Source organism: Chiloscyllium plagiosum, chromosome 16, assembly GCF_004010195.1.
Source record: "Chiloscyllium plagiosum isolate BGI_BamShark_2017 chromosome 16, ASM401019v2, whole genome shotgun sequence".
Classification (NCBI taxonomy): Eukaryota; Metazoa; Chordata; class Chondrichthyes; order Orectolobiformes; family Hemiscylliidae; genus Chiloscyllium; species Chiloscyllium plagiosum.
In genome coordinates this window covers 29,482,244-29,507,473 of record NC_057725.1, presented here as the reverse complement: position 1 = coordinate 29,507,473, position 25,230 = coordinate 29,482,244, and the positions used below count along the sequence as shown (strand labels likewise).

General features: G+C 42.6%; 1 protein-coding gene across 2 annotated transcripts in view; it reads left to right on the top strand.

The window, feature by feature from the left end:
• parvaa (parvin, alpha a) overlaps positions 1–25,230 on the top strand; it is a 122,683-nt gene that overhangs the window by 90,926 nt on the left and 6,527 nt on the right. For both annotated transcript variants that reach the window (XM_043705652.1, XM_043705653.1), the window contains exons 6-12: positions 4,952–5,067; positions 9,296–9,354; positions 14,567–14,586; positions 15,610–15,671; positions 16,992–17,060; positions 23,392–23,493; positions 24,437–24,509. In XM_043705652.1, the coding sequence (XP_043561587.1) occupies positions 4,952–5,067; positions 9,296–9,354; positions 14,567–14,586; positions 15,610–15,671; positions 16,992–17,060; positions 23,392–23,493; positions 24,437–24,509 (501 nt within the window). The remainder of the gene's footprint in view (positions 1–4,951; positions 5,068–9,295; positions 9,355–14,566; positions 14,587–15,609; positions 15,672–16,991; positions 17,061–23,391; positions 23,494–24,436; positions 24,510–25,230) is intronic.

The window sequence follows — 25,230 nt, the reverse complement described above, 5'->3', positions numbered from 1 at the left end:
AGTTCTAAATTGGAGAAAGGCCAATTTTGACAGTATTAGGCAAGAACTTTCGAAAGCTGATTGGGGGCAGATGTTCGCAGGTAAAGGGACGGCTGGAAAATGGGAAGCCTTCAGAAATGAGATAACGAGAATCCAGATAAAGTATATTCCTGTTAGGGAGAAAGGAAAGGCTGGTAGGTATAGGGATTGCTGGATGACTAAAGAAATTGAGGGTTTGGTTAAGAAAAAGGAGGAAGCGTATGTCAGGTATAGACAGGATAGATCGAGTGAATCCTTAAAAGAGTATAAAGGAAGTAGGAGTATCCTTAAGAGGGAAATCAGGAAGGCAGAAAGGAGACATGAGATAACTTTGGCAAATAGAATTAAGGAGAATCCAAAGGGTTTTTAAAAATATATTAAGGACAAAAGGGTAACAAGGGAGAGAATAGGGCCTCTCAAAGATCAGCATGACGGCCTTTGTGTGGAATCACAGAAAATGGTAGAGATACTAAATGAGTATTTTGCATCAGTATTTACTGTGGAAAAGGATATGGAAGATATGGACTGTAGGGAAATAGATGGTGACACCTTGCAAAATGTCCATATTACAGAGGAGCAAGTGCTGGATGTCTTGAAACGCATAAAGGTGGATAAATCCCCAGGACCTGATCAAGTGTACCCGAGATATCTGTGGGAAGTTAGAGAAGTGATTGCTGGGCCTCTTGGTGAGATATTTGTATCATCGATAGTCACAGGTGAGGTGCCAGAACACTGGAGGTTGGCTAATATGGTGCCACTATTTAAGAAAGGTGGTAAGGAGAAGCCAGGGAACTATAGACCAGTGAGTCTGACCTCGGTGGTGGGCAAGTTGTTGGATGGAATTCTGAGGGGCAGGATGCACATGTATTTGGAAAGGCAAGGACTGATTAGGGATAGTCATCATGGCTCTGTGCGTGGGAAATCATGTCTCTCAAACTTGAATGAATTTTTTGAAGAAGTAACAAAGAGGATTGTTGAGGGCAGAGCGGTAGATGTAATCTGTATGGACTTCAGTAAGACATTCGACAAGGTTCCCCATGGGAGACTGGTTAGCAAGGTTAGATCTCACGATATACAGAGAGAACTAGCCATTTGGATACAGAACTGGCTCAAAGATAGAAGACAGAGGGTTGTGGTGAAGGATTGTTTTTCAGACTGGAGGCCTGTGACCAGTGGAGTGCCACAAGGATCTGTGCTGGGTCCTCTACTTTTTGACATTTACATAAATGATTTGGATGTGAGCATAAGAGGTACAGTTAGTAAGTTTGCAGATGACACCAAAATTGGAGGTGTAGTGGGCAGCGAAGAGGGTTGCCTCAGATTACAACAGGATCTGTACCAGATGGGCCAATGGGCTGAAAAGTGGCAGATGGAGTTTAATTCAGATAAATGCGAGGTGCTGCATTTTGGGAAAGCAAATCTTAGCAGGACTTATACACTTAATGGTAAGGTCCTAGGGAGTTTTGCTGAACAAAGAGACCTTGGAGTGCAGGTTCACAGCTGCTTGAAAGTGAAGTCGCAGGTAGATAGGACAGTGAAGAAAGCATTTGGTATACTTTCCTTTATTGGTCAGAGTATTAAGTACAGGAGTTGGGAGGTCATGTTGCGGCTGTACAGGACATTGGTTAGGCCACTGTTGGAATATTGCGTGCACTTCTGGTCTCCTTCCTATCGGAAAGATGTTGTGAAACTTGCAAGGGTTCAGAAAAGATTTATAAGGATGTTGCCAGGGTGGAATGAGCTGCCAGAGGAAGTGGTGGAGACTGGTACAATTGCAACATTTAAGAGGCATTTGGATGGGTATATGAATAGGAAAGGTTGGAGGGATATGGGCCGGGTGCTGGCAGGTGGGACTAGATTAGGTTGGGATATCTGGTCGACATGGACGGGTTGGACCGAAGGCTCTGTTTCCGTGCTGTACATCTCTATGACTCTATGATTAGGGTGAGAAGGTGGCTAATGAAGTTTAACTTGATGAAGTATGATATTTTCCACCATGATGGGAAGAATGGAAGAAGTGCAACATGTTTTAAAACTGAGATAGGTAAAGCTGGCAGATAGAGTTCATTGTAGGAAAGTCTAAGGTGATCCACTATGGATCTGAGAAGGATAAAACAGAATATTTTGTGAAGGATGACAGTCTAGGAAGTGCAAAGGATTTTACTGCACACTAAAAGATATGGAGTGAGTATATATATTAGCAAGCCAGAAGCAGTTAAATGGGAGCATGGGGCTTTTGGAAGTAAATGTGATGCAAGTTCTTGGAATCTAACCAGGTAGATTTGGTAAACTTACTGACACATGCATGCAGGATTGTGAACATAGTTGTGTGCAAGCATACATATATGCTCTGGTATAAGTACAACGCAAGTCTATTCAACACATCCTGTGTGTTCTGCATGCAGTGCAGAAGAAAGAAAATTAGTAAGTGCCCACATCCTGCTCTGAAGAGTCACATTGGACTTGGAACAATAACTCAGTCACTCTCTGCACAGATGTTGCCAGACCTGCTGAGTTTCTCTAGAATTTCCTGTTTTTATTTCAATCCTGGTACCTGTTAGCACTAAAAGTTCACATTTGTATCTTAGGACCAGTTACCAGAACCAATAGAAATCTCAAGAATAGCTCTCTTTGCATTTTAGTTGTTGATCTGTGGATCTGCAGTTGTATGTCTGGAAGTGTCCATTTTTATTTTCTTGCCGACATTTCTTCAGTATGTGTATGGGTGTGTTTTCCAGCTAATGTTTTATATCAATGCACCCTCCTCTCCCAAACTATCTGACTGCCTGTGTCACAAAGAGTGCACTACATTATGTTGAAGGGCGAACAGAGATTTTGAAAAAAGATCATATCGGTAACAGAATTGAGGAAGATGCAACACAAATGACCTACTTGCCTCTACAAAATGAGTGAAACAAGATTTCTTCAGTTACGTTCAACTCCTTGACTTTCAAATCTGGTTTACACAGAAGGAAACAAATAGTCAAAGTTTTGGAAAAACTGACCAAAGATGGATTGTCACTCACTTTGAATGCTTTTTTTCAAAAGTTGTCAACTTTATCCTGCAGAGTTTCCTCTTTATTGCTGAGGGATTTACTGTTTGGCAGGGAATGTATCCCTGGTGCTCTTGGTTTTATTATCTTCAGAGTCTCTTCCCCCCCCCCCTCTTTAACCTTAGTTTGATTTTTTCAAAAGTTGTCAACTTTATCCTGCAGAGTTTCCTCTTTATTGCTGTGGGATTTACTGTTTGGCAAGGAATGTATCCCTGGTGCTCTTGGTTTTATTATCTTCAGAGTCTCTTTCCCCCCCCCCGCCTCTTTAACCTTAGTGTGAGGAAATTAAGAGTAGAACCTTCCAAAAGCTGGAATTGAGCTCAAACTTAGTCTTCCTGTGTGAATGCCAGGAACAACAGCTGTCGCATTCTTCGAAAATCTGGAGGTTTTGTGCAGACCCAAAGCTTTTCGCAGCCACTCACCTCGCTGGGAGCTAGGTTGATGCAGATGGATATGATTCCTGTATGCAGAGATTCAATTGAGCAGCAAACCAGTCATGGAATGAGCCACTCTTCCGAGGACTGGACAAAAGTACAATTTTGAAATGAGAGCCAGGCTATTGGAGTGAAGTCAAGACGCACTTCTTCATGCTCAGGGTGAAAATCTGTAACTATTTGCCCTGAAAAGTTATTGAGACTGGCAGTAGGGGTCAATTACAAAATTTTGACCGAACTTTGTGAGGCAAAAGTGACTGGATCATGATGAGTAAGTGAGGTGAAGATACAGAACAACCATAATCTAACTGAATTACAGTTCTGGTTGCAGGATTGAATGGTCTCCTCCATTTCTAATGTTCCACACTGCACCTCCATATCTCCTGTCCGAGCAATTATTGGGTAGATTTGTCAAGTTGCAGATATTTTCAACTGCACAAACTGTTGCTCAGAAAAAGAAGTTGTTTAATTTGAGAAGTTTTCACAATAACAGGAGAAGAATTAATTGGATAGCTACTTCAAAGAACCAACGCGTGCTTTTCAGGCTGAACGGCCTCCCTAATGTAACAGGAAAACTTCCTATGTGTAGATGAATGTCAGAATCCTATTAGTTCATAGAAAATTGTGCTCATTCAATCAAGTGCGCTGCTGTTATTACAGAGGTTTTCTTAATACACTTTTCACAACTTCATAATGTTTCAAAGTATTTTGTATCCAACAAGTTACATTGGAGGTGTATTCACTATAGGAAGCCAACTAGCCAATTTACATAGAAAGCTGAAACAAGTATTTGACCACTGGGGCAATTCACTTGAGCTTCTTCAAATCGTGCTGTGAAACCTTTTGTATCTATGTAATGCGTAAGAATGGTCTTTGGTTTAATATCTCATTTGAAAGATGGTTTATTTGACATTGGAGCACTTGAGTGCTGCACTAGGACTGGTAGCGTTGATTCTTGTGCCAATATAGCTGCAGAGGAATTTAATTCGTAAAATTCAGACTCTAAGGTGCTAACCCCTGGAAAATTTCTGTTAGTTACTTCCAGGGAGTTACTACTCATTGCAAATAAATTTCTTTCTCTTTCTTCAAAATAATGGACAAGTGATTTCCGAAGGACCAGTTGGTTTTATATGTTACTAGACCACACCCTGTAATTTCAATGCATCTGTGTCACTATTGAGTAATTTACTTCTGCTGTTCAAATAAAATAATATGATTTGTCCAATTCTGAGGAGATAGCATCTTTTGACTTTGTTTTTTTTTTAAGGTTTATGGTCGTAATTGATCAAATGTTGAAGCCATATGATTTTCTGATGTGATTTCCCAACTGGTCATGTGCTTCGGTGTGAGAGGCTGCTTTTATTATTTGATTTATTGTGTGTAGCCTCGTTTATTGAGACACTGACAGAGACAGTGCTGTTTGTTTGTGTCTTTGTGGTTCTTTAGGTGTTCATATGAAGAGTCTGGTTGCCATTCTCCACCTGCTGGTTGCAGTTTCCCAATACTTCAGGGCACCAATCCGACTCCCAGATCATGTCTCCGTTCAAGTGGTGGTTGTCCAGGTACTTGACTACTCGTAAAGAAACCTCTGACAGGTGTCATGTCTAATGATGATAGAGTCAAGATGTACGATTGATCTGGGAATTTTCGGGAACAAAGTGAAAATGAGATGCATATTTGACTCCGAAATGTTGATTGTAATTTGTGGCAGCAACAGAAAGCGGTGGGAAAATGAATCAGCCACCTGTTAGATCGCTTGATTCGAGTTAAATATTTATACTGAACCAGTGATGTGGCAGAGACTAAAACAAAAAACAATTGTAAACCATATTACTTTCAAATAGGAGTCAATTCCAGATATTAACGTTGGAAATCTGAAACAAAGCAAATCAGAAATTGCTGGAGAAACTCAGCAGGTCTGGCAGCATCTGTGGAGGAAAGAAGATCTAACATTTCAAGTCCAGTGACCCTCCTTCACGGTCCTGGATCTGAAGTGTTAACTCTGCTTTCTCTGTACAGATGCTGCCAGACTTGCTGAGATTCTCCAGATCTTACAACCTTTGTACAAAGGTTCTCTTCATTTTTCCTCAAGCTCCAATGAGTGTAAATCTGTCAACTCACTTGTCAATAGGGGAGTGATTCTCTACTGCTTTTACCAAACTCACCCATTTTTAATAATTCCTGTAGACCCCTCCTACCCTGAGGAAGGAGACGAATCACAGCCTCACCGTACAGCAGAAGGACCTCATTTCTAATACCTTTTCCAGTAAAACTCCTCTGGACCCTCCTTATTAGAGTCTACTGTCAAAATTGTACCCAATTCTCCTGCTGAGGTCTAACTAATAAAAGGTAAAAATATAATGGAGAGAAATCAGATTTAATGTTTCGGCTCAGATGACTCTTCCTCAGAATGTATGGAAACTAGGAAAATGTTGGTTTATCTGCAGAAGTTAGGGTGAGGGGAGTGAGTAAGGAGTAAATGGTAAGTGGGGATAGAGCCCAAAGAGAGAGCAGAGCAGTTAGACAGACAAAGAAGTAGATAAAAACCTGGCTAGGACAGTGTATAGCTATTAATGGAGACTAGTCATCCTGACACCCTGCTTCCTGTAAAGAGTCTACTCCATTCTCCCAGTTCCTCTGTCTCTGTCACATCTGTTCCGATGAGGCCAACTTCACAGGGAGCTTCTGAAATGTCCAACTTCTTCCTCATCCAAGGATTCCACAGCACTGTTGTTGACAGGGTCCTCAACAAGATCCAACCCACCTCCTGCGCTTCCGTCCTCACCCCCCTCTCTTCCCTCCTGCAACAGTGATAGGGTCCCCCTTATCCTTACCTGCTGTCCCACAAGCATCCACACCCAGATGATCATTCGCTGCCATTTCAGCCACTTCCAGTGAGATGCCACCACCAGACACATGTCCCCCTCCCCTCCATTGTCAGTCTTCCACAGGGACCGTTCCCTCCAGGACGCACTGGTCCATTCTTCCTTCACACCCAACAACCCCACCCCCCTCACCACGGCACTTTCCCCTGCAACCGCCAAAGGTGTAACACCTGCCCATTTACCTCCTCCCTCCATTATCCAAGGGCCCAAACATACCGTCCAGGTGAAGCAGCACTTTACCTGCATGTCTCACAATCTAATCTACTGCATTTGCTGCTCACAATGTGGTCTCCTCTACAATGGGGAAAGAAAGCATAGACTAGGCGACAGCTTCACAGAACACCTACGTTCTGTCAGAAAAAAAACCCTGAGCTTCCAGTGACCTGCCAGTTTAACACACCACCCTGTTCCCTGGCCAATATCTCTGATTCAGGCTTGCTGCAGTGTTCCAGTGAAGCTCAGTACAAGCTGGAAGAACAGCACCTCATTTACAGCCTCGGGATCCTGCAGACCTCCGGACTCCATATAGGAGTTCAATAATTTTAGGGTCTGAACTCCCCCATGACCTTAACCCAACTCCCTAACACAGCAGGCCTGCCATTACAGTCTGTCATTACACACTAATGTGAGCGACTAACATTCTCCATTAACAGCTGTTGTCCCTCCCAGCCAGATCGTTATCCATTCCTTTGTCTGTCCCATTGTTTTTCTCTCTCTTTCGGCTCTATCCCCACCTGTGGGTTACTCCTTACCCCCTTCCCCAACCTTACTTTCTGCCTATAAAGCAACATTTTTTTAGCTACCACAGTTCTGAGGATGAGACACATGACCCAAAAGGTTAACCCTGATTTCTCTGCACGGATGCTACCAGACCTGCTGAGCTTTTCTGACGATTTCTGTTTTTGTCTCTGATTTACAGCATCTGCAGTTCTTTCCGTTTTAATTTAGTAAAAACATAAGTGTTTAGTATATTGTTCTTGTTTTTGTGTTTACTGCTGCTGTTTACAAAAAAAAAGCACGGAATTTCTAAACCAGTTAATCCATCTGTCAAGGTCTATACCATCTTCCAACCCCATTTTAAAGGCCAAGTTATTTATATAAACTTGAAAGGGTACAGAAAACATTTACAAGAATATTGCCAAGGTTGGAGGGTTTGAGCTATAAGGAGAGGCTGAATAGATTGAGGTTGATTTCCCTGGAGAGTCGGGGGCTGAGGGGTGACCTTATCGAGATTTATAAAATCCTAAGGGGTGTGGATAGGGGAAATAGTCATGGTCTTGTCCCCAGGGAGGTGAGTCCAAAACTAGAGGGCATAGGTTTAAGGTGAGAGGGGAAAGATTTAAAAGAGGGGCAACATTTTCATGCAGAGGGTGGTGAGTGTATGCAATGATGCCAGAGGAAGTGGTGGAGGCTGGTACAGTTTCAACATTTAAAAGGCATCTGGACGGGATAAATATATAGGAAGGGTTTAGAGTGATATGGGCCAAATGCTGGCAAATGGAATTAGATTAATTTAGAATATCTGGTCAGCATGGACAGGTTGAACCGAAGGGTCTATGCTGTACATCTCTATGACAAGAGAATCAGTTGCTTTGTGGGGAGGAGGGAAGAGAATCACAGCATTGTTGGGGAGAATGGGGGTGGGAATAGGTGGAACTGCAGAAAGGTTCAATGTGAATGGATTTGAAAATGAGGATGAGCATTGTCAAATGATGATTGCAGGTGCCAATAAGCTGGGTGGCAGTGTGTGCTGTGAGGAGGATACTAAGAGCCTGCAGGGTGACTTGAACAGGCTGGCTGAGTCAGCAAGTATTTGGCAAATGCAACATAATGTGGACAAATGTGAGATTATCCATTTGGGCTGCAAAGACAGGAAGGCAGATTATTATCTGAATGGTGGCGGTTTAGGAAAAGATGAGGTGTAGTGAGACCTGGGTGTCATGGTGGAACAATCGCTGAGCATTGGCATGCAGGTGCAGCAGGCAATGGGGCATGCAGGCCTTCATAGCTAGAGGATGAGAGTATTGGAGTAGGGATGTCTTGCTGCAGGTATACAGGGGCCTTGATGAGGCCACACCTTGAGCATTGTGTGCAGTTTTGCCCTCCTAGTCTGAAGGACATTCTTGCTATTGAGGGAGTCCAGTGAAGGGTCTCCAGACTGATTCCCAGAATGGCAGGACTGACATATGAGGAAAGGCTGGATTGACTGGGCTTGTACTCACTGGAATTTAGAAAAATGTTGGGGGATCTCATAGAAACTTCTAAAATCCTAATGGAACTGAGCAGGCTAGATGCAGGAAGAATGTTCCTGATGTTGGGGAAGTCCAGAATGCAGGGTCCCAGTCTAAGAATAAGGGGTAAGCCCTTCAGAACTGAGATGAAGAAGAATTTCTTCACTCCAAGTTGTGAACCAGTGGAATCCTCTCCCACAGGAAAGAATTGGAGCCAGTTCATTAAATGTATTCAAGAGGGAGCTGGATGTAGCCCTTGCAGCGAAACAGATCAAGGGGTGTGGAGAGTGGGCGGGAGTGGGATACTGAAGTTGCTTGATCAGCCATGATAGTATTGAATGGTGGTGCAGGCTCAAAGGGCTGAATGGCCTGCTCCTGCTCCTATTTTCAATGTTTCTGTTTGATATTGCTGGATTGAAAGGCCGTGTATCTCAGTGTGAAGGTGAATGGGACTTGGTGAGAGTTAGGTTGTGGGCAGCTGAGTATGAGATAAGCTGAGGTTTGTGGAGAGTGAATGACAGGACAGTGGATGATCTGCTCACAAAAGCCTTGTAGGTTCTTGACAGGATAACCAAGTTACCATCTGACTTCCATTGCCATCTATGTGAAAGCGGTGGCAGGGAAAATAAAGAACTGATTGTCTCAATCACTGTTTTTAACTTGCTTTCCCACAGAAAAGAGAGGGAATTCTGCAGTCTCGGCATATCCAAGAAGAAATCACTGGCAATACTGAGTATGTAAACATAGTCCTTCTATAATCGAACACAGATGTTAGAGTTTGACACTTGATTGCTAATCTGTGTTTTGTTAAGTGTATGAGGAGCTCGGCAGTTTTAGCAATAGCCAAGGAAAATAGAGCTGCCAGTACTCAAAATCTCACAGTAAATCAAAACATCTCCGAAAGGAAAGCTGCTGAGAATGAAAACCTTTCAAAACATCCAGTAATTCCCAGAAAAGTTATCCCAAGAGTTCTTCGGCAGGGTATTTTTAGGCTGTCTCTCAGTTTGCTTCCTCCCCACCCCTGTCTCACCGCATGGTCACCAAAACGTTGTGCATTTTCCTCCCAAGAAGTTGATTTATTTTAATTTTGTGTCATGAAATGTAAAAATGGCTCTTGATTCTGCTTTTGCTGGTTTGACCCCACGTGAACTACAAGCCGAAGGAAAGAGTTAGTGGAGGAGTTGCCGTCTTGAACCACTGCAGTATGTGTGGTGTATGTATGTTCATGGTACTGTTAGGGATGGAGTTCTAGGAACATGACCCACTTATTGGCTTTTAGATGCATGCTTAGTGCTACTCCTCGACACCAATTGAGCATACTCCCATTGGGATCTGTGCATCCAAGTTTGAACAGGCGCAATTGTTCTGTTTAAAGCAAGGAGTTTAAAGGGAGAGAAAAGTGTTCAAAATTATGAAGACGTTGATTGCTAAATACCTGGTTTCTACCAGTACAGGATTGATAACTAGAGTACATGGACTTGGAATTGGCAAAATATGCAGAGGAGAAGATGAGCAGAAATGTTTTTTCCTACAATGACTGGGAATATTCTGTCCGAAAGCAAAGTAACTTTCAAAAGAGGATTGGTGGAAAACTGGCAAAGGAAAGTTTATGGCTGTGGAGAAAGCTGCCCTGCTGTAATGAGACAGTTCTTTCATTGAACTACACCAGCTGCAAGAGGCTGAGTGGCTTCCTCCTGTGCTGTATGGTCCTATCATGAAGTCCACAGAAGTAATTTAAAACTGCACCTATGTGGCACTTCCATGCAATTTACTTTGATCAAAATATGTTGGGCTGACAACCATGTCAAACCTCAAGCTGACAAACTGGGCATGGCAAGCCTACTAATAACATGTCACACCCTCTGCCTCAACTGCCTTTTAATATTGGAGAGGATTCGCATGTTTGAGCTGGGTTCATATGTAGACTGTCTAATAGGATTGGGATTGGCATGTGGAGGTACCGGTGTTGCACTGGGGTGGGCAAGGTCAGAAGTTACACAATGCCAGGTTATAGTCCAACAGGTTTATTTACAATCACAAGCTTTCAGAGCGCTGCTCCTTCGTCATAAGGATACAGCGGTTACAAAAGCAAGTCAGAGGCTAGGAATACCGTAGTGAGGAACTCACCTCCGAAACTCTGAAGCTTGGTCACCATCTACAAGCCACAAGTCAGGAGTGTGATTGAATGCTGTCCACTTGCCTGGATGGGTGCAGCTCTAACATCATTCAAGAAGCTTGACACCATCCAGGACAAAGAGTCCACTTGATTGGCACCACATCCACAACCATCCAATCCCTCCACCACCCACACTCAGTAGCAGCAGTGTGTATTTATAACCAAGATGCACAGCAGAAATTCACCAAAAATCTTTAGACGACACCTTCCAAACTCGTGACCACTTCCATTGAGGAGGACAAAGTTCAGGAGATGCATGGGACCACTCGCCTGCAAAATCCCTTCCACGTCACTCACCATCCTGACTCGGAAACATATTACCATTCCTTCACTGTCACTGGATCAAAATCCTGGAATTCTCTCCCCAAGGGCATTGTGGATCATTCTGGTATGGGTTTGCAGTTAGAAGATATCAGTGTCAATCTGCAAGGATCATAGAGAGTGAGTGAGAGGCAGTTAGTCTCTACTGTTTACTGTTAAGATTGTAGGCAGGCACTCATACTAGATTCAAAAGATCATAGAGTCCTACAGCACGGAGACAGACTCTGTGACCCAAACTGATCCATACTGATAAAAATGTCCACCCACACTAACCCCATTTCCCTGCACTTGGCTCGTATCCTTCTAAACCTTTCTCATTCATGCATTTGTCCAAATGCCTTTTAAATGTTGTTAGTCTACCCACCTCAACAACTTCCACTGGCAACTCATTCCAAATGCGTACCACCCTCTGTGTAAAAAATGTTGCCCCTCAGGTTTCCTTTTATTCTTTCCCCTCTAACCTTAAACTGTTGTCCTCTAGTCCTCGATTCCCTAACCCTGAGAAAAAGACAGTGCATTCACTCTGTCCATGCCTTTCATGATCTTATACACCTCTCTCAGATCCCCCCTCAGTCTCATATGCTCTAAAGAGAAAAGTCCTAGCTTGTTCAATCTTTCCCTGTAACTCAGCCTGCTGCGTCCTGGCAACATCCTTGTAAATTTCATCTGTGGTGTTTACAATTTAATAACATCCTTCCTATAGCAAGGTGACCAAAACGAAACACAATACTTCAAGTGTGGCCTCACCAATGTCCTGTACAACTGCAACACAACTTCCCAACTTCTATACTCAATGCCCTGACTGACAAAGTGCTAAAAGCCTTCTTCACTGCCCTGTCTACCTGTGACTCCACTTTTAAAGAACCATGCACCTGAACTCCGAGATACCTCTGTTCCACGACACTCCTTAAGGCCCTACCATTCACCATGAAACTCCTACCATGATTTGACTTTTCAAAATGCAAGACATCACATTTGCCTACATTAAACTTCATTTGCCATTTCTCGGCCCACTGCCCCAGCTGATCAAGGTCTTGCTACAATTTCTTATAACCTTGCTCACTGTCCACAATAACATCTGTTTTAGTGTCATCTGCAAACTTACTAATCATGCCTTGTACATTTTCATCCAAATTATTGATATAGATAACAAACAGCAATGGGCCCAGCACCAAACCCTGAGGCACTCCACTAGTCACAGGCCTCCAGTCTGACAAGCATCCTTCCACTATTACCCTCTGCTTCCTACCATCAAGCCAATTGTGTATCTAATTTGCCAGACCCCCTGGATTCCATCCAGTGTAACCTTTCAGAACAGCCTATCATTTAGAACCTTATCAAAGGCCTTATTGAAATCCACATAGACTATGCCTACCACCCTGCCCTCATCAACCTTCCTGGTCACATCATCAAAGAACTCTAACAAATTGTGAGACATGATCTCCCATGCACAAAGCTATGCTGACTGTTCCTAATCAAACCCTGTCTTTCCAAATGCATGCGTATTTTATCTCTCAGAATCCTTTCAAGTAGCTTACCCACCACAGTTATTAGTTTTACTGCTCTATTGTTCCCAGGTTTTTCTTTGCAGCCTTGAATAAGGGCACAATATTTGTTACCCCAATCTTCCAGGACCTCACCCATGCCTAACAATGATGCAAAAATATCAGGCAGGGTCTCTGCAATTTCTTCTCTGGCTTGTTACAATGTTCTTGAATATATCTGGTCAGGACCATGAGTTTTATCCACTTTCATACATTCTAATATATCCACCTTCATACATTCTAATACATCCACCACAACCTCTACTGTGATATGGATTGTCCCCAATATATGACCGCCAACTTCCCCAAGTTCCCAAGTCTTCATGTCTTTCTCCACAGTAAACACAGAGGAGAAATATTCATTAAGGACCTCGCCGATTTCCTGTAGTTCTACACATACATGTCCGCTTTGGTCCTTGAGGGGTCCTATTCTGACTCTACTTATTCTTTTTTTCTTTAATATACTTAAAGAACCTCTTTGGATTCACCTTTATCTTTTCAACCACGGCTATTTCATGCCCCTTTTTGCCTTCCTGATTTTCTTCTTCAGTAAACTCCTGTATTCCCTATATACCTCCAGAGATTCCCTTGATCCCGCTGCCTATACCTGAGCCGTACCTTCCTCTTTTCTGGTCAAAGACTCAGTATCTCTTGTCATCCGGGGTTCCCTATTACTGCCCACCTTACCCTTCACCCTCACGGGAACATACAGACCTTGAACTCCTGCTATCTCACTTACTGGGGGTCCCTTTGCCTGCAAACAAACTACTCCAGTCAACCCCTGCACACTCCTGTCTAATACCATCAAAATTTACCTTGCCCCAATTTAGAACTTGAACCTGTTTTCTCCTCTCCATAACTATTTTAAAATTAATAATCAAGTTGGGAGGAATTAAGCCATTCTAGAAGATTGGTGGCTCTGTGAAAGGAGAACTCTCTTGTTAATTTTCATCATGTAAGTCAGTTTGGGAATTAAAAGTTACTTATCTGGAAAAAGAAACAAGCCAGTGGAAACCTCAAACTGTTTCCTGGAAAATGAGGTGTCCACTGAGGGGATAAGTGGAACTTTTGGTAATTTCAAAACTTCAATGCGGTGTAGTTTCTATTGTTTACAGTACAAGTCACCTACTGGATAGTGTTAGTTAAGTTTTCTTTTGGTTTGTTTATTCTAGTAAGAACTTTGTCAAGTGATTTTTTTCCAGTCAAGTTGCTGGATATTCAATTCCTTTTTTAATTATTTTTGATTTCTTTGGGGATTATGAAACTCTGCACAGCTCGAATACTGTCCTTCAAAATGTTAAGCTGAGTGCCTGTATTCTTGATTCAGTAGACATGGTGGACCTCATCTCATCTCATTGTGCCACATGAAGGCGGTGGTGAGCTTCCTTCTTGAACTGTTGCAGTCTGTATTGTGTGAGTTCACACAGTGTTCTGCGAGCAGGGAGATTTCCAGCACTTCCACTGAACAATAATGAAGGAAGTCAAATCGATTCTTTAGATTAGATTACTTACAGTGTGGAAACAGGCCCTTCGGCCCAACAAGTCCATACTGACCCGCCAAAGCACAACCCACCCAGACCCATTCCCCAACATTTTACCCCTTCACCTAACACTACGGGCAATTTAGCATGGCCAATCCACCTAACCTGCACATTTTTGGACTGTGGGAGGAAACCGGAGAACCCGGAGGAAACCCACGCAGACACTGGGAGAATGTGGAAACTCCACCCAGTCAGTTGCCTGAGGCGGGAATTGAACCCGGGTCTCTGGCACTGTGAGGCAGCAGTGCTAACCACTGTGCCACCGTGCCACCCACGTGTAAGGCTTGAATGTATTTTTGCATCTCCACTTAGGAAATGCGAAATAAAAATTATTTCTAATATATGTTTTATGTTTAATTGCAGAGCTTTGTCAGGGAGACATGGTAAGTGTCCCATGAATTTCTAAATAGCCTTTGGGCTGTTGAGTTATGCATTTTTGCTTTTTTTGGGTACATTTCCACAATTTTTGTCAGGATTATTGTTCTAAGTTGCTTGACTTTGCATTCTCCAAATCCTCAGCATCAATTCCCACTGATCCTGTGTCCCAAAAGGCAGAATAAAAAGAGCTCAGTAAATCCCAGCTCTCAGCTTCACTCCACAAAGTTAATGCGACATGTGAAAAGTGCTCAGGGTGTGTGGGGTAAAGGGTTAATTATACGTTCAGTCTAGGACTAGTTACTAAGCATAAACAAAAGCAGTTATGTCATGTTGATTTCAGAACACATGGAAGTGGATCCTGAATCTGTAAGTTTCCAGAAAGATGTCCTTTCTCATCTTCTCTTCTATAGAGTTAGGTTTAATAAAACTTGTTAATGTTCACTCACAAGAGTGTAGACCTGAATTTATTGCAGGGCTGTGTGCTTGTCTTGCTTCTAAATCTGGAGGGAATCCGATATTGGGTTTTAGGAGGTTGAAGTAATCTCATTAAAATGGGAAGTAGAGTAGGTGCAGAGAAACTATTTACTCTGGTGGGGAAGTCTAGAATAAGTGTATAGAACTTTTAAAGTTATTCCATGCTGGACTAATGTGAGAAAGTAGTTATTTACAAAGGGCTGCAGAAATCAACCAAGTTCTAAAGAATTGTATTGGACTCAAAACATTACCTCTCTCCCTCCATAGAAGCTGCTGCATTTCCCTGGCAACTTTGTATTTATGTGGAAATCAACCTATCAGTCTTACTCTCCGAGAAAATACCCTTAAAACGTACCTCTTTTCACTAGGTTTGATCACCTGTCCTAATGTCTCCTCTCACCCGTTTCAGGGCCAGATTCTGCCTGATCTGTGCTCCTGTGAAATGTCTTCAGTTGTATTGGATATTTCAGATACAAAAGGGAATTTTCAATGTTTTGTGATTTTTACAATCTTGCCTGCTTGCCCCAGGTCTAACTCTATTCAACCTCTTTCAGAACGGGATGCTTTTGACACTCTGTTTGATCACGCGCCAGACAAACTCAACGTTGTTAAAAAGGTTTGATATAATTTTGTCTGTTTCTTGTGTGAACTGTTATGATTTTCATGCAGTTATAAGTTGAGACTGTAAGGGCTGAGTACTCGCCAAATAAAATACTTCATTCAATAATTTGGTGAATACCTGCAATGGATTCATGACATTCTATGAATGTGGGAATCAATCTCTTAAGTCTCCAAGAACTCAGTCCAATTTATTTGCAATCTTTCTCACCCACTGGGTTGTCCTATTTACATTTTCGTGCAATTGGAGCTAAATGTTCAATTTTGACAAGGTATTGCACCAAAGCCATCAAGCTTGAGTCTAGTCCCACCTAATACATACATACACACATGCAGTCTCAAACATGCAGTCTCAAACACGCCGAAGCAGATGTTTGTGTGCATCTTCATTTGTTCACTCAAACACACATGGAACGTGCAGACATCAGTGCACAAGTACTCACGCACACATGTCCCGAAATACACATATTCATACATAAATATATATGTTGATGAATTCTCCCTAACCTGAGACAACACCCTCACCGCTGTAGCACTGAAGTTAAAAATATTGATTGAGTCTGTCATCCCCAGTAAAGGTTTTAGGAAGTCTTGTGTCAGTTTGGTGGGTTAGACCCCTAACAATCAAGAAATTGAGATTTCAAATCCCAACTTTGCAGCTCAAGTTCTTAATTCAACGTCATCCTAAAATCTGAATATCATACATTGCAGATGTTAGTAAAAGTGACAATGAAGCTGTTGGTTTGTGTTGAATAATTAACTAATCCGTTCCCATTAACTGAGTACCTTTAGGGTACTAAACTTGTGATTCTTAGCTGGACTGCATCCATGTGTAATTCCATACCCAGTGAATTGACACAGCAAGGGTCATCGAGACTTGAAACGTTAGCTTGCTTTCTCTCCATGGATGCTGCCTGTTTTCCAGTATCTTTTGTTTTCAGCAAACTTTCAGATGTGTGAAATCTGTTACTCAACAGTGTAAAAAGGAGACTTACTCCTGCATGGGAAACCTTTTGACCTCAGGATGTTATAAGGTGCTTTACAGAAAAAGAAACAGCAATGTGATATTGTGTAGGTTGTCTGTTTGTAATTGTTAGATTGGGGATGACCAGGCTACAGATATGCAGCCTGGGAGGCACTGCTTAGATACTTGGTTCCTCTGTCTTTGCCACTTCTATCTATCTCCAGTGGCTGTAGATGTTGTGGATCTTGTCTCTCAGTTCGATGTATTTTACTGAGTCACCTCCAGCGTGACAATGGGATTAAAATTGAATGAGTGGAACTACCTGTTTTGAAACTCTTTGTTTCCTATCTACAGACACTGATCACATTTGTGAATAAACATCTGAACAAATTAAACCTGGAAGTTACAGAATTAGAGACACAGGTAAGTGGAATGTTGAACTCTCAGGACAGATTGCATTAGAGTAACACATTAGGCAGAAGAGGTATTTGATGGCAACACGAGTTTGGGCCTCCTGTAGTTTTCTTATTGATAGAAGCAATTACTTTGATAAGAGAGGGGAAAGATTTAAAGAGAGGGACAACTTTTTCACACAGAGGGTGGTACGTGTATGGAATGAGCTGCCAGGGGACATGGTGGAGGCTGGTACAATTGCAATATTTAAAAGGCATCGGGATGGGTATATGAATAGGAAGGGTTTAGATGGATATGGACCAAATGCTGGCAAATGGGATTAGATTAATTTAGGATAGCTGGTCGGCATGGATGAGTTGGACCGAAGGGTCTGTTTCCTTGCTGTATATCTCTATGACAGGAAGAGCTCATAACCTCTGATGGAACATATAAGAACTCAGTGAGGTGCTGCTGTGGGATCCACCAATGCAGGACACTGCTAACCTGGATATTGCATCTACTGATGCATGGAGCTACAATATGAATCTCTCTATTTGCTAAGTCTGACCTCCGCATTGTCCCCCAGAACCCTGTCCCAGTCTGTCACCACCAGCCAGCGCATGGGTCATGATCCATTTGGAATCCTGGTTCAGCTCCGGTCAGTGAGCTCGGGGACAGAGTCAGTCAGTGAAGATCTGAATGGAATCACATGATCAAAAGGTTACGGAGACTTGAGCACACAAACCAAGCTGACACTCAGGCTGCCAAGGTGCCATCTTGAGAATGGTACATGAAACTGATTTCCAGTCTGCCCACAAAGGTAGACATAATCACTGAGCCACCGTGGGGCGGCATGGTGGCTCAGCAGTTAGCACTGCTGCCTCACAGCAGCCAGGGTCCCGGGTTTGATTCCTGCCTTGGGTGACTTTCTGGGTGTGGAGTTTGCACATTCTCCTTGTGTCTGCATGGGTTTCCTCCAGGAGCTCTGGATTCCTTCCACAATCCAAAGATGTACAGGTCAGGTGAAATGGCCATGCTAAATTGCTCATAGTGTTAGGTGCGTTAGTCAGAGGGAAATGGGTCAGGGTTTAATCATTGCCTCATTGCTGTTTTGTGGGAGAAGGCTCAGCCAGTTGACTGTAGCCATTCACAGTGTTACATACTGATCAGCAGTGACGGTAATAAACCAAAACAGAAATTGTTGGAAAAACTCAGCAAGTCTGAAGAAAGGTGACTGGAGCCAAATGTTAACTTTGTTTTATCTCCACAGAAGATGCTGGACCTGTTGAGTTTTTCCAGTAATTTTTGTTTCTGATTTCCAGCATCCACAGTTTTTTGGTTTGAGCAGTGAGAGTATTTTGTTGAGACAGCCTGAAGTTGCTGCATCAGTGAAAGTTTATTTTTTACACATAAGTCATTCCATTGGTTGGATGATTAACAAACAGTTTCCACTTATTTCCATTTTAATTTAGTGGATTGTTTTTCGGATGAGCGAACTGACCATGGCACCATGATGTAGGAAGCCAATCAAGAGAGGGGAATGAGAAGGAATGCAGTGATAATAGGGGACAGTATAGTGAGAGGGGAGTGACACTGTTTTTTGTGAAAAAGCTATACTACCTGCCCAGTGTCAGGGCTCAGGATATTTGCTCAGGGCTGGAGAGGAAACTGAAATGGGATGGGGAAGATCCAGCCTTCTTGTTCCATGGAGGTAACAATGATATCGGCAGGACAAGAAAGGATGTTCTGCAAAGGTCAGTATGTGGAGTAGGCACCAAATTCAGAAATAGACCCACAAAGCTCAGAGTCTGTGCATCATCATCTGAATCGCACGCAAACTGTTAGACGCAAATCAGACTACAGAGATAAATGTGGCTTAAAAGCCTTCTGTGGGAGAAGTGAACTCTGGTTTGTGGGGCTCTGGCATCAGTACTGGGGAAAATGGAATCTATACTGCTGGAACAGTCTTTATCTGAACGATACTGGGGCCAGTGATCTTGCCAAATTCCTAACCGGGGAAGTAGAAAGGATTTCAAACTAAATAGTGCGTGCAAGGGATCAAATTGGGAAAGATGGTGGTAAATGGGCGAAGAGTCAATTAGAAAGGTATTAATATGGGAACAGGAAGGGGTAGGGAGGACAAATCCAAGAGTCAACTGACAGATGAGACTAGAATTTATGAAAAGAGTAAATGGATAAAACTGAAAGTGTGTATCTAAATGGATGTAGCATTTGAAACAAAACAGGGAAACTGAGGACATAAATAGAAATTAATATGCTTGATCTGGTTGCCATTGCAGAGTCAGGGCTGCAGGATGTCATGGATTTGGCCCTGATTTTGAAGGATATAGGACATTAAGGAATGAGAGGAAATCAAGAAAAGGTGGGGAGTGACAATGCTAGTTAATTGTTATTAGTGCAATTAAGAGGGATGACCTCAGCACAGGATATTTAGATATGGAACCAATTTGGGTAAATGATAAAGAAGTCACTGTCTGTCTGGAGTTTGCACGTTCTCCCCATCTCTGCATGAGTTTCGTCCCACAGTCCAAAGCTGTGCAGATTAGGTGGATTAGATGTGGAAATGCAGGGTTACGGGGATGTTGGCTGGGATGCTGTTCAGAGGGTAGATGTGGTCTCAATAGGCTGAATGTACTGCTTCCACCAGTAGGGACCCTATGATTCTGTCCTCTTTAGTAATAGCTTCTAATATTTTGCCTGTGACAGATCTTAATTAACTGACTTGTAGTTTCCTGCCCCTTGTCTCCTTCCTTTTGTAATAAAGGAGCTACATTCACTACCTTCCAAACTATTGGGACTTTTCCAGAGTCAAGTCAGTTCTGAAACATTAAAACCAGTGCATCAACCATCTCACTTGTGACTTAAGATCCTCGGATTAAGGCCATCAGGAGCCAGAACCAGTCAGCTCATAGCTCCAACAATTTACTCAGTATAACTTATCTGGCAATTGTGATTTTCTGGAGTTTATCCCTCCTTCCATTTTCTGAATTGTTGCTGCTCTAGAGTGTTACTTTATCCTCTAGGGTGAAGACTGATGCAAAATATCTGGTCAATTCATCTGCTATTAGCAGGATGGAATCAAACCCAGGTCCCTGGCACTGTGAGGCAGCAGTGCTAACCACTGAGCCACCCGAAGTTATAACTGTTCTGGAGAAGGGTCACTGGACTTGAGATATTAACTCTGCTTTCTCTGCAAAGATATTGTCAAACCTGCTGAGTTTCTTCAGCAATTTCTGCTTTGTGAGCGATTTCCAGCATCTGCAGTTCTTTATCTTACTTTACTAACTAAGTTGCAGCAAGATACATGAGGTTCAAGGTTATCAGACAGAGTCAGTATGCTTTTGTGAAAGGGCAACTGTTTGACCAATCTGTTGGAGTTTTTTGAGGAGACACCAGGTGCTTTGGATAAGGGGGAACTGGTGGGTGTATTGTACGTAAATTTCCAAGAGGCATTTGATAAGGTGGCCATCCAAGATTATTGTGGAAAGTAAAAATTTTGTGTACTGGGTAGCATACTGGAATGGATTGACTGACCAACAGGAAGCAGAGATTCGGTATAAGTGAGGCTTTTTCAGGCTGGCAAAGTATCAGGCGGTGTGCCACAGGTATTAGTAGTGGGACCTCAACTGTTTATGATTTGTATAAATGCCTTAGAGGAAGGGATGGTTGGTTGCCAAATTTGCTGCTGTGGTAAAGATAGGTTAAGTGATTGGGCAAATATTCAGCAAATGAAATACAAGTGGAAAAATGTGAAATTGTTCTTTTTATCAGAAAGAATAAAAAGGCATACTATCAAAATGGTGAGAGATTGCAGACCTCTGATGCAGAGGGATATGGTTTATAAAAGGTAATTATGCAGGTCCAGAAACTAATTAGGAAAGCTAGTAAAACATTATCGTTCATCACATTGGGAATTGTCTATAAAAGTAGGGAGATTACGTCTCAATCGTACAGGGAACTTGTGAGACGTAATCCGGAGAATTGTGCACAGTATTGGTCACCTTATTTAAGGCAGTTGGAGGCAGTTCAGAGGAGGTTTATCAGATTGACTCCTGGAATGAATAGGTTGATTTATGAGGAATGGTTGGACAGACTAGGCTTGTATTTTCTGGAACTTGAAAGAGTGAGAAATGGCTGAGTAGGCTGGGGCTATTTTCCCTGGAGCGTCGGAGGTTGAGGATTGATGTAATAAGAGATTTATAAAATCATCGATAGAATAAACAGACAAGGTCTTTTTTCTAGGGTGGGGGAGTCCAGAACTAGAGGGTATAGGTTCAAGGTGAGAGGGGATAGATATAAAAGATACCTGAGGGGCAGCTTTGTCACGCAGAGGGTGGTGCGTGTATAGAATGAGGCACGGTGGCTCAGTGGTTAGCACTGCAGCCTCACAGCGCCAGGGTTCAATTCCCGCATTGGGCAACTGTCTGTGTGGAGATTGCACATTCTCCCCATGTCTGCGTGGATTTCCTCCGGGTGTTCCGGTTTCCTCCCACAGTCCAAAGATTGCAGGTCAGGTGAATTGGCCATGCTAAATTGCCCGTAGTGTTAGGTGCAGGAGTAAATGTAGGGGAATGGGTCTGGGTGGGTTGCTCTTCAGAGGGTCGGTGTGGACTTGTTGGGCCGAAGGGCCTGTTTCCACACTGTAGCTAATCTAATCTAATCTAATGAGCTACCAGAGGAAGTGGTGGAGGCTGGTACAAAAACAGCATTTAAAAGGCATCTGGATGGGTAGATGAATAGGAAGGGTTTAGAAGGATATGGGCCAAGTGCTCACATATAGGACCAGATTAGGTTAGGATATCTGTTTGGCATGGACGAATTGGACTGAACGTTCTGTTTCTGTGCTGTATATCTCTATGACTCTATGACTTGATTGAAATATATAAAATCCAGAAAATCATGACAGCGTAGGTAAGGAGTGGATGTTTTCTTTCATGGAACAATCTGGAACAAGAGTCATTGTTTAAGAATCAGGGGTCACCATTTAAATGAAGAGAACATATTCTCTCAGAATTTTCAGTCCTTGCAACTCTCATCCTGAAAATGTAGTGGAAACAGAGCGCTTGAATATTTTTAAGGCAGAGTTTATTAGATTCTTGTTAAGCAAGGGGAGGAAAGATTTACCAAGCATGTTTGAGAATGAGAGTTTGAGGTTAGAAAGAGATCAGTCATGATCTTGTTGAATGACAGAGCAAGTTTGAGAGGCTGGCCCTTTCTTGTTCCTGATTTGTATGATGTCCATTTTTTTCTCAGTAATTATTGCCCATCCTATAATTTCGTGACAATCTTGGAATGAGGAGGGGTTAATTTCCTGATGAGCGTAATAGAATCAGTTTGTGTTTTATGACGTTTTTTCTTAGCAAATTTAATTTATTAAAGAAACTTACTCTGAATGCACAACCTCTGGTTTGGTCCCAGAGCTGACTACATTTATCACACTGGCAGCTACAGCGTGGATGAAACGGTCATCTCCTTTCATTTTACTGCATCTTTGCATAATGATATTTTCAATAGCCCTGCTTATCATAAACTTAGAGCAGAGAAACATTTGGACAGCTAGTTTATGTACCACACAAGCATCTTCCCACTTAATTTCATCTCACCCAGTCAATCTCCCACTCCGGACCTTTCTCCCCCCCAGTTATCCTGTTGTATCTGCGTTATTCAACTCAACCAGTCCTTGATAGTTCGCTTTCTGATTACTCTCTGGTTATAGGAGTGTCCTCTGAATTCATGATTGGCTTTATTAGTGATCACCTTATATTTATGGCCCTCATTTCACAGATTTTGGCTTCCTTCACTTGTGAAAATGTTTTCTCCATATTACCCTTTCTTAATCTTAAAGATGTCGATCAGGTCACCCTTAAGTTTTCAGTTTTCTGCAGAAAAGAACTTTACTCTGTCCCTCCTTTCGTGATGGTTCAGACTCCTCAACCTTTTCTCATGCCTTCTCCAGTACTTTTTCTTTTTAATAAAACAGAGACCAATGTACGTGGTACTTCGGGTATCAAGCAAACCATGCTGGTTGTAAGACTTTTGGAAGTTTTTCTGAGTCACATGACTCGAGGTGTACCACAGTGGTCGGATATGGCATTTATCATCTCGAAATTCCATTGTTTTGAAAAAGTTGATTATCATTTCAATTCAACCTTAATGTGGGAGTCCCAGACAGGTCCAACATTTATTGCCCATCCCGAATGTCCCTTTGAGAAAGTCCTAACAGATGAGGTGTCTCTTTGATCTTATATTGGTGATAATGGTGGGGTCCATCTTTGATGTGTTTTCATCGTTTGATGTTTCCTAACATGTGCACATGTCTTGACTAAACCCTCCCTTGCAGTTTGCAGATGGTGTCTACTTGGTGCTGCTCATGGGACTTGTCGGGAACTATTTTATACCGTTGCACAACTTCTTTCTCACCCCAGACAGCTTTGAACACAAGGTAAGTATTTATTCTGTAGTAAATGTCTTTGACTGTTTGGAAAAGAAACTGAAAGAACCTGATCATAAGCTTGAAAAGAGGCTGAATTTGTCTTTTTCTCTTTTATTGGACCAAGAGGATGTGCAGCAATGTTCCACCCTTGAGCCACTTCCTGTTTATCCTCTGGCTCTGCAAGTGCCCTACTCTGACCAAAACCTAAATGCTTTTTGCCTTATGCTCAATGCCTGATTGAGCTGACCACTTTTAAAGTAAGAAATAGGGACAGGAGTAGACCATTCAGCCCATCATGTCTACTTCACCATTTCATATGATATCAGCTGGTCTTCTCTCCTGAACTCCACCTGCCTACTGTATCATGAAATCCTTAGGTTTTGGGGCATTAAGCGAATCAATCAACCTCAGCCTTGAAGGGACATTACTTAGGCCTTGTCAGCAAATGCTCAACTGTGGGTTCAACATGGCATGCTGTGATTATGTTGGAGAGGGGCATAAAGCATTTACTCTGTTTGCAGAGTGTGACAATGGGGAAAGAAGCAAAACCTGATTTGGTTTTTTGGACCTGCTAATTGAAATTTATTCCAGCCAGCAGCAATGATTAAAGAGAACTAATGTTTCATAAGTTTATGCCAATTGTATGATTTGGATTAAAATGCAGCACGTGCAAAACACATTACTTTTAATCCAGAACCCATACTACCCTTCATTTGTTTCAAATGCACCTTAAAACAGTCTGAAGAGTTGAGGTTATTGTTATTCATGGGACTGAAATTAAACCTAGTGGGGAGAGATATAGGCTGGGTGCTGGCAGGTGGGACTAAATATTGTTGGGATATCTGGTTGGCATGGACGGGTTGGACCGAAGGGTCTGTTTCTGTGCTGTACATCTCTATGACTGTGACCAAAGCTTGTTGATTTCTTGCCCTTTCCTCACTCGCTCCAACAGGTCCATAACGTGTCCTTCGCATTTGAGCTGATGCAGGATGGAGGTTTGGAGAAACCAAAACCTCGATCAGAAGGTGTGTACGACAACATTTCCAACTCATTGTAAACCTTATGCATGGTATTATCTCTGTGAACCCCTCTCTCTGTTCGACCTAGTTTATAATTATAAAGCTCTAGTTCTCACAAAATTAAACAACTGGCAAAAGAAACAGAGAAGAGGAGAGGGGGAAAAGAAGTAACTCTGTCGCTGTGTGGAATGCTGTGCCTACAAGAGAAGCAGATTTTGTCAGGAATTTCATACATACTTGAAGGGAGAGAATTCTCAGAATGATGAGGAAAGAGCAAGGAGTTAGGACTAATTGGATGGTCTTTCAAAGAGCAAAAGATACAATGGAATAAATGGGGCCTTTTTATTCTACTATGTTAGCTGACTGTTCACTTCTTCTCTCTCGCTCCCTCTCTCTTGCTATCTCGCTCCCTCTCTTTATTGCTATCTCGCTCGCTCCTTCTCACTTGCTGTCTCGCTCCCCCAAACTCTCCTTTGCTCTCTCACTCCTGCCATCCTTCTCTCTTGCTCCCACCATCCCTCACTCTCTCACTCCTTCCCTCCATCCCTCTCGCTCCATCCATTCCCCTCTTTCTCACAGTCTCACTCCTTTCATCCAAACCTCCCTCCATCCCTCTCTCTCTCGCTGTCTCACTCCCTTCACCCTCCTCTCTGTCACTATCTCGCTCCCTCCACTCCCTTCTCTCTTGGTATCTCGCTCCCTCCATCCCTTGAGAACGAGAGAGAGA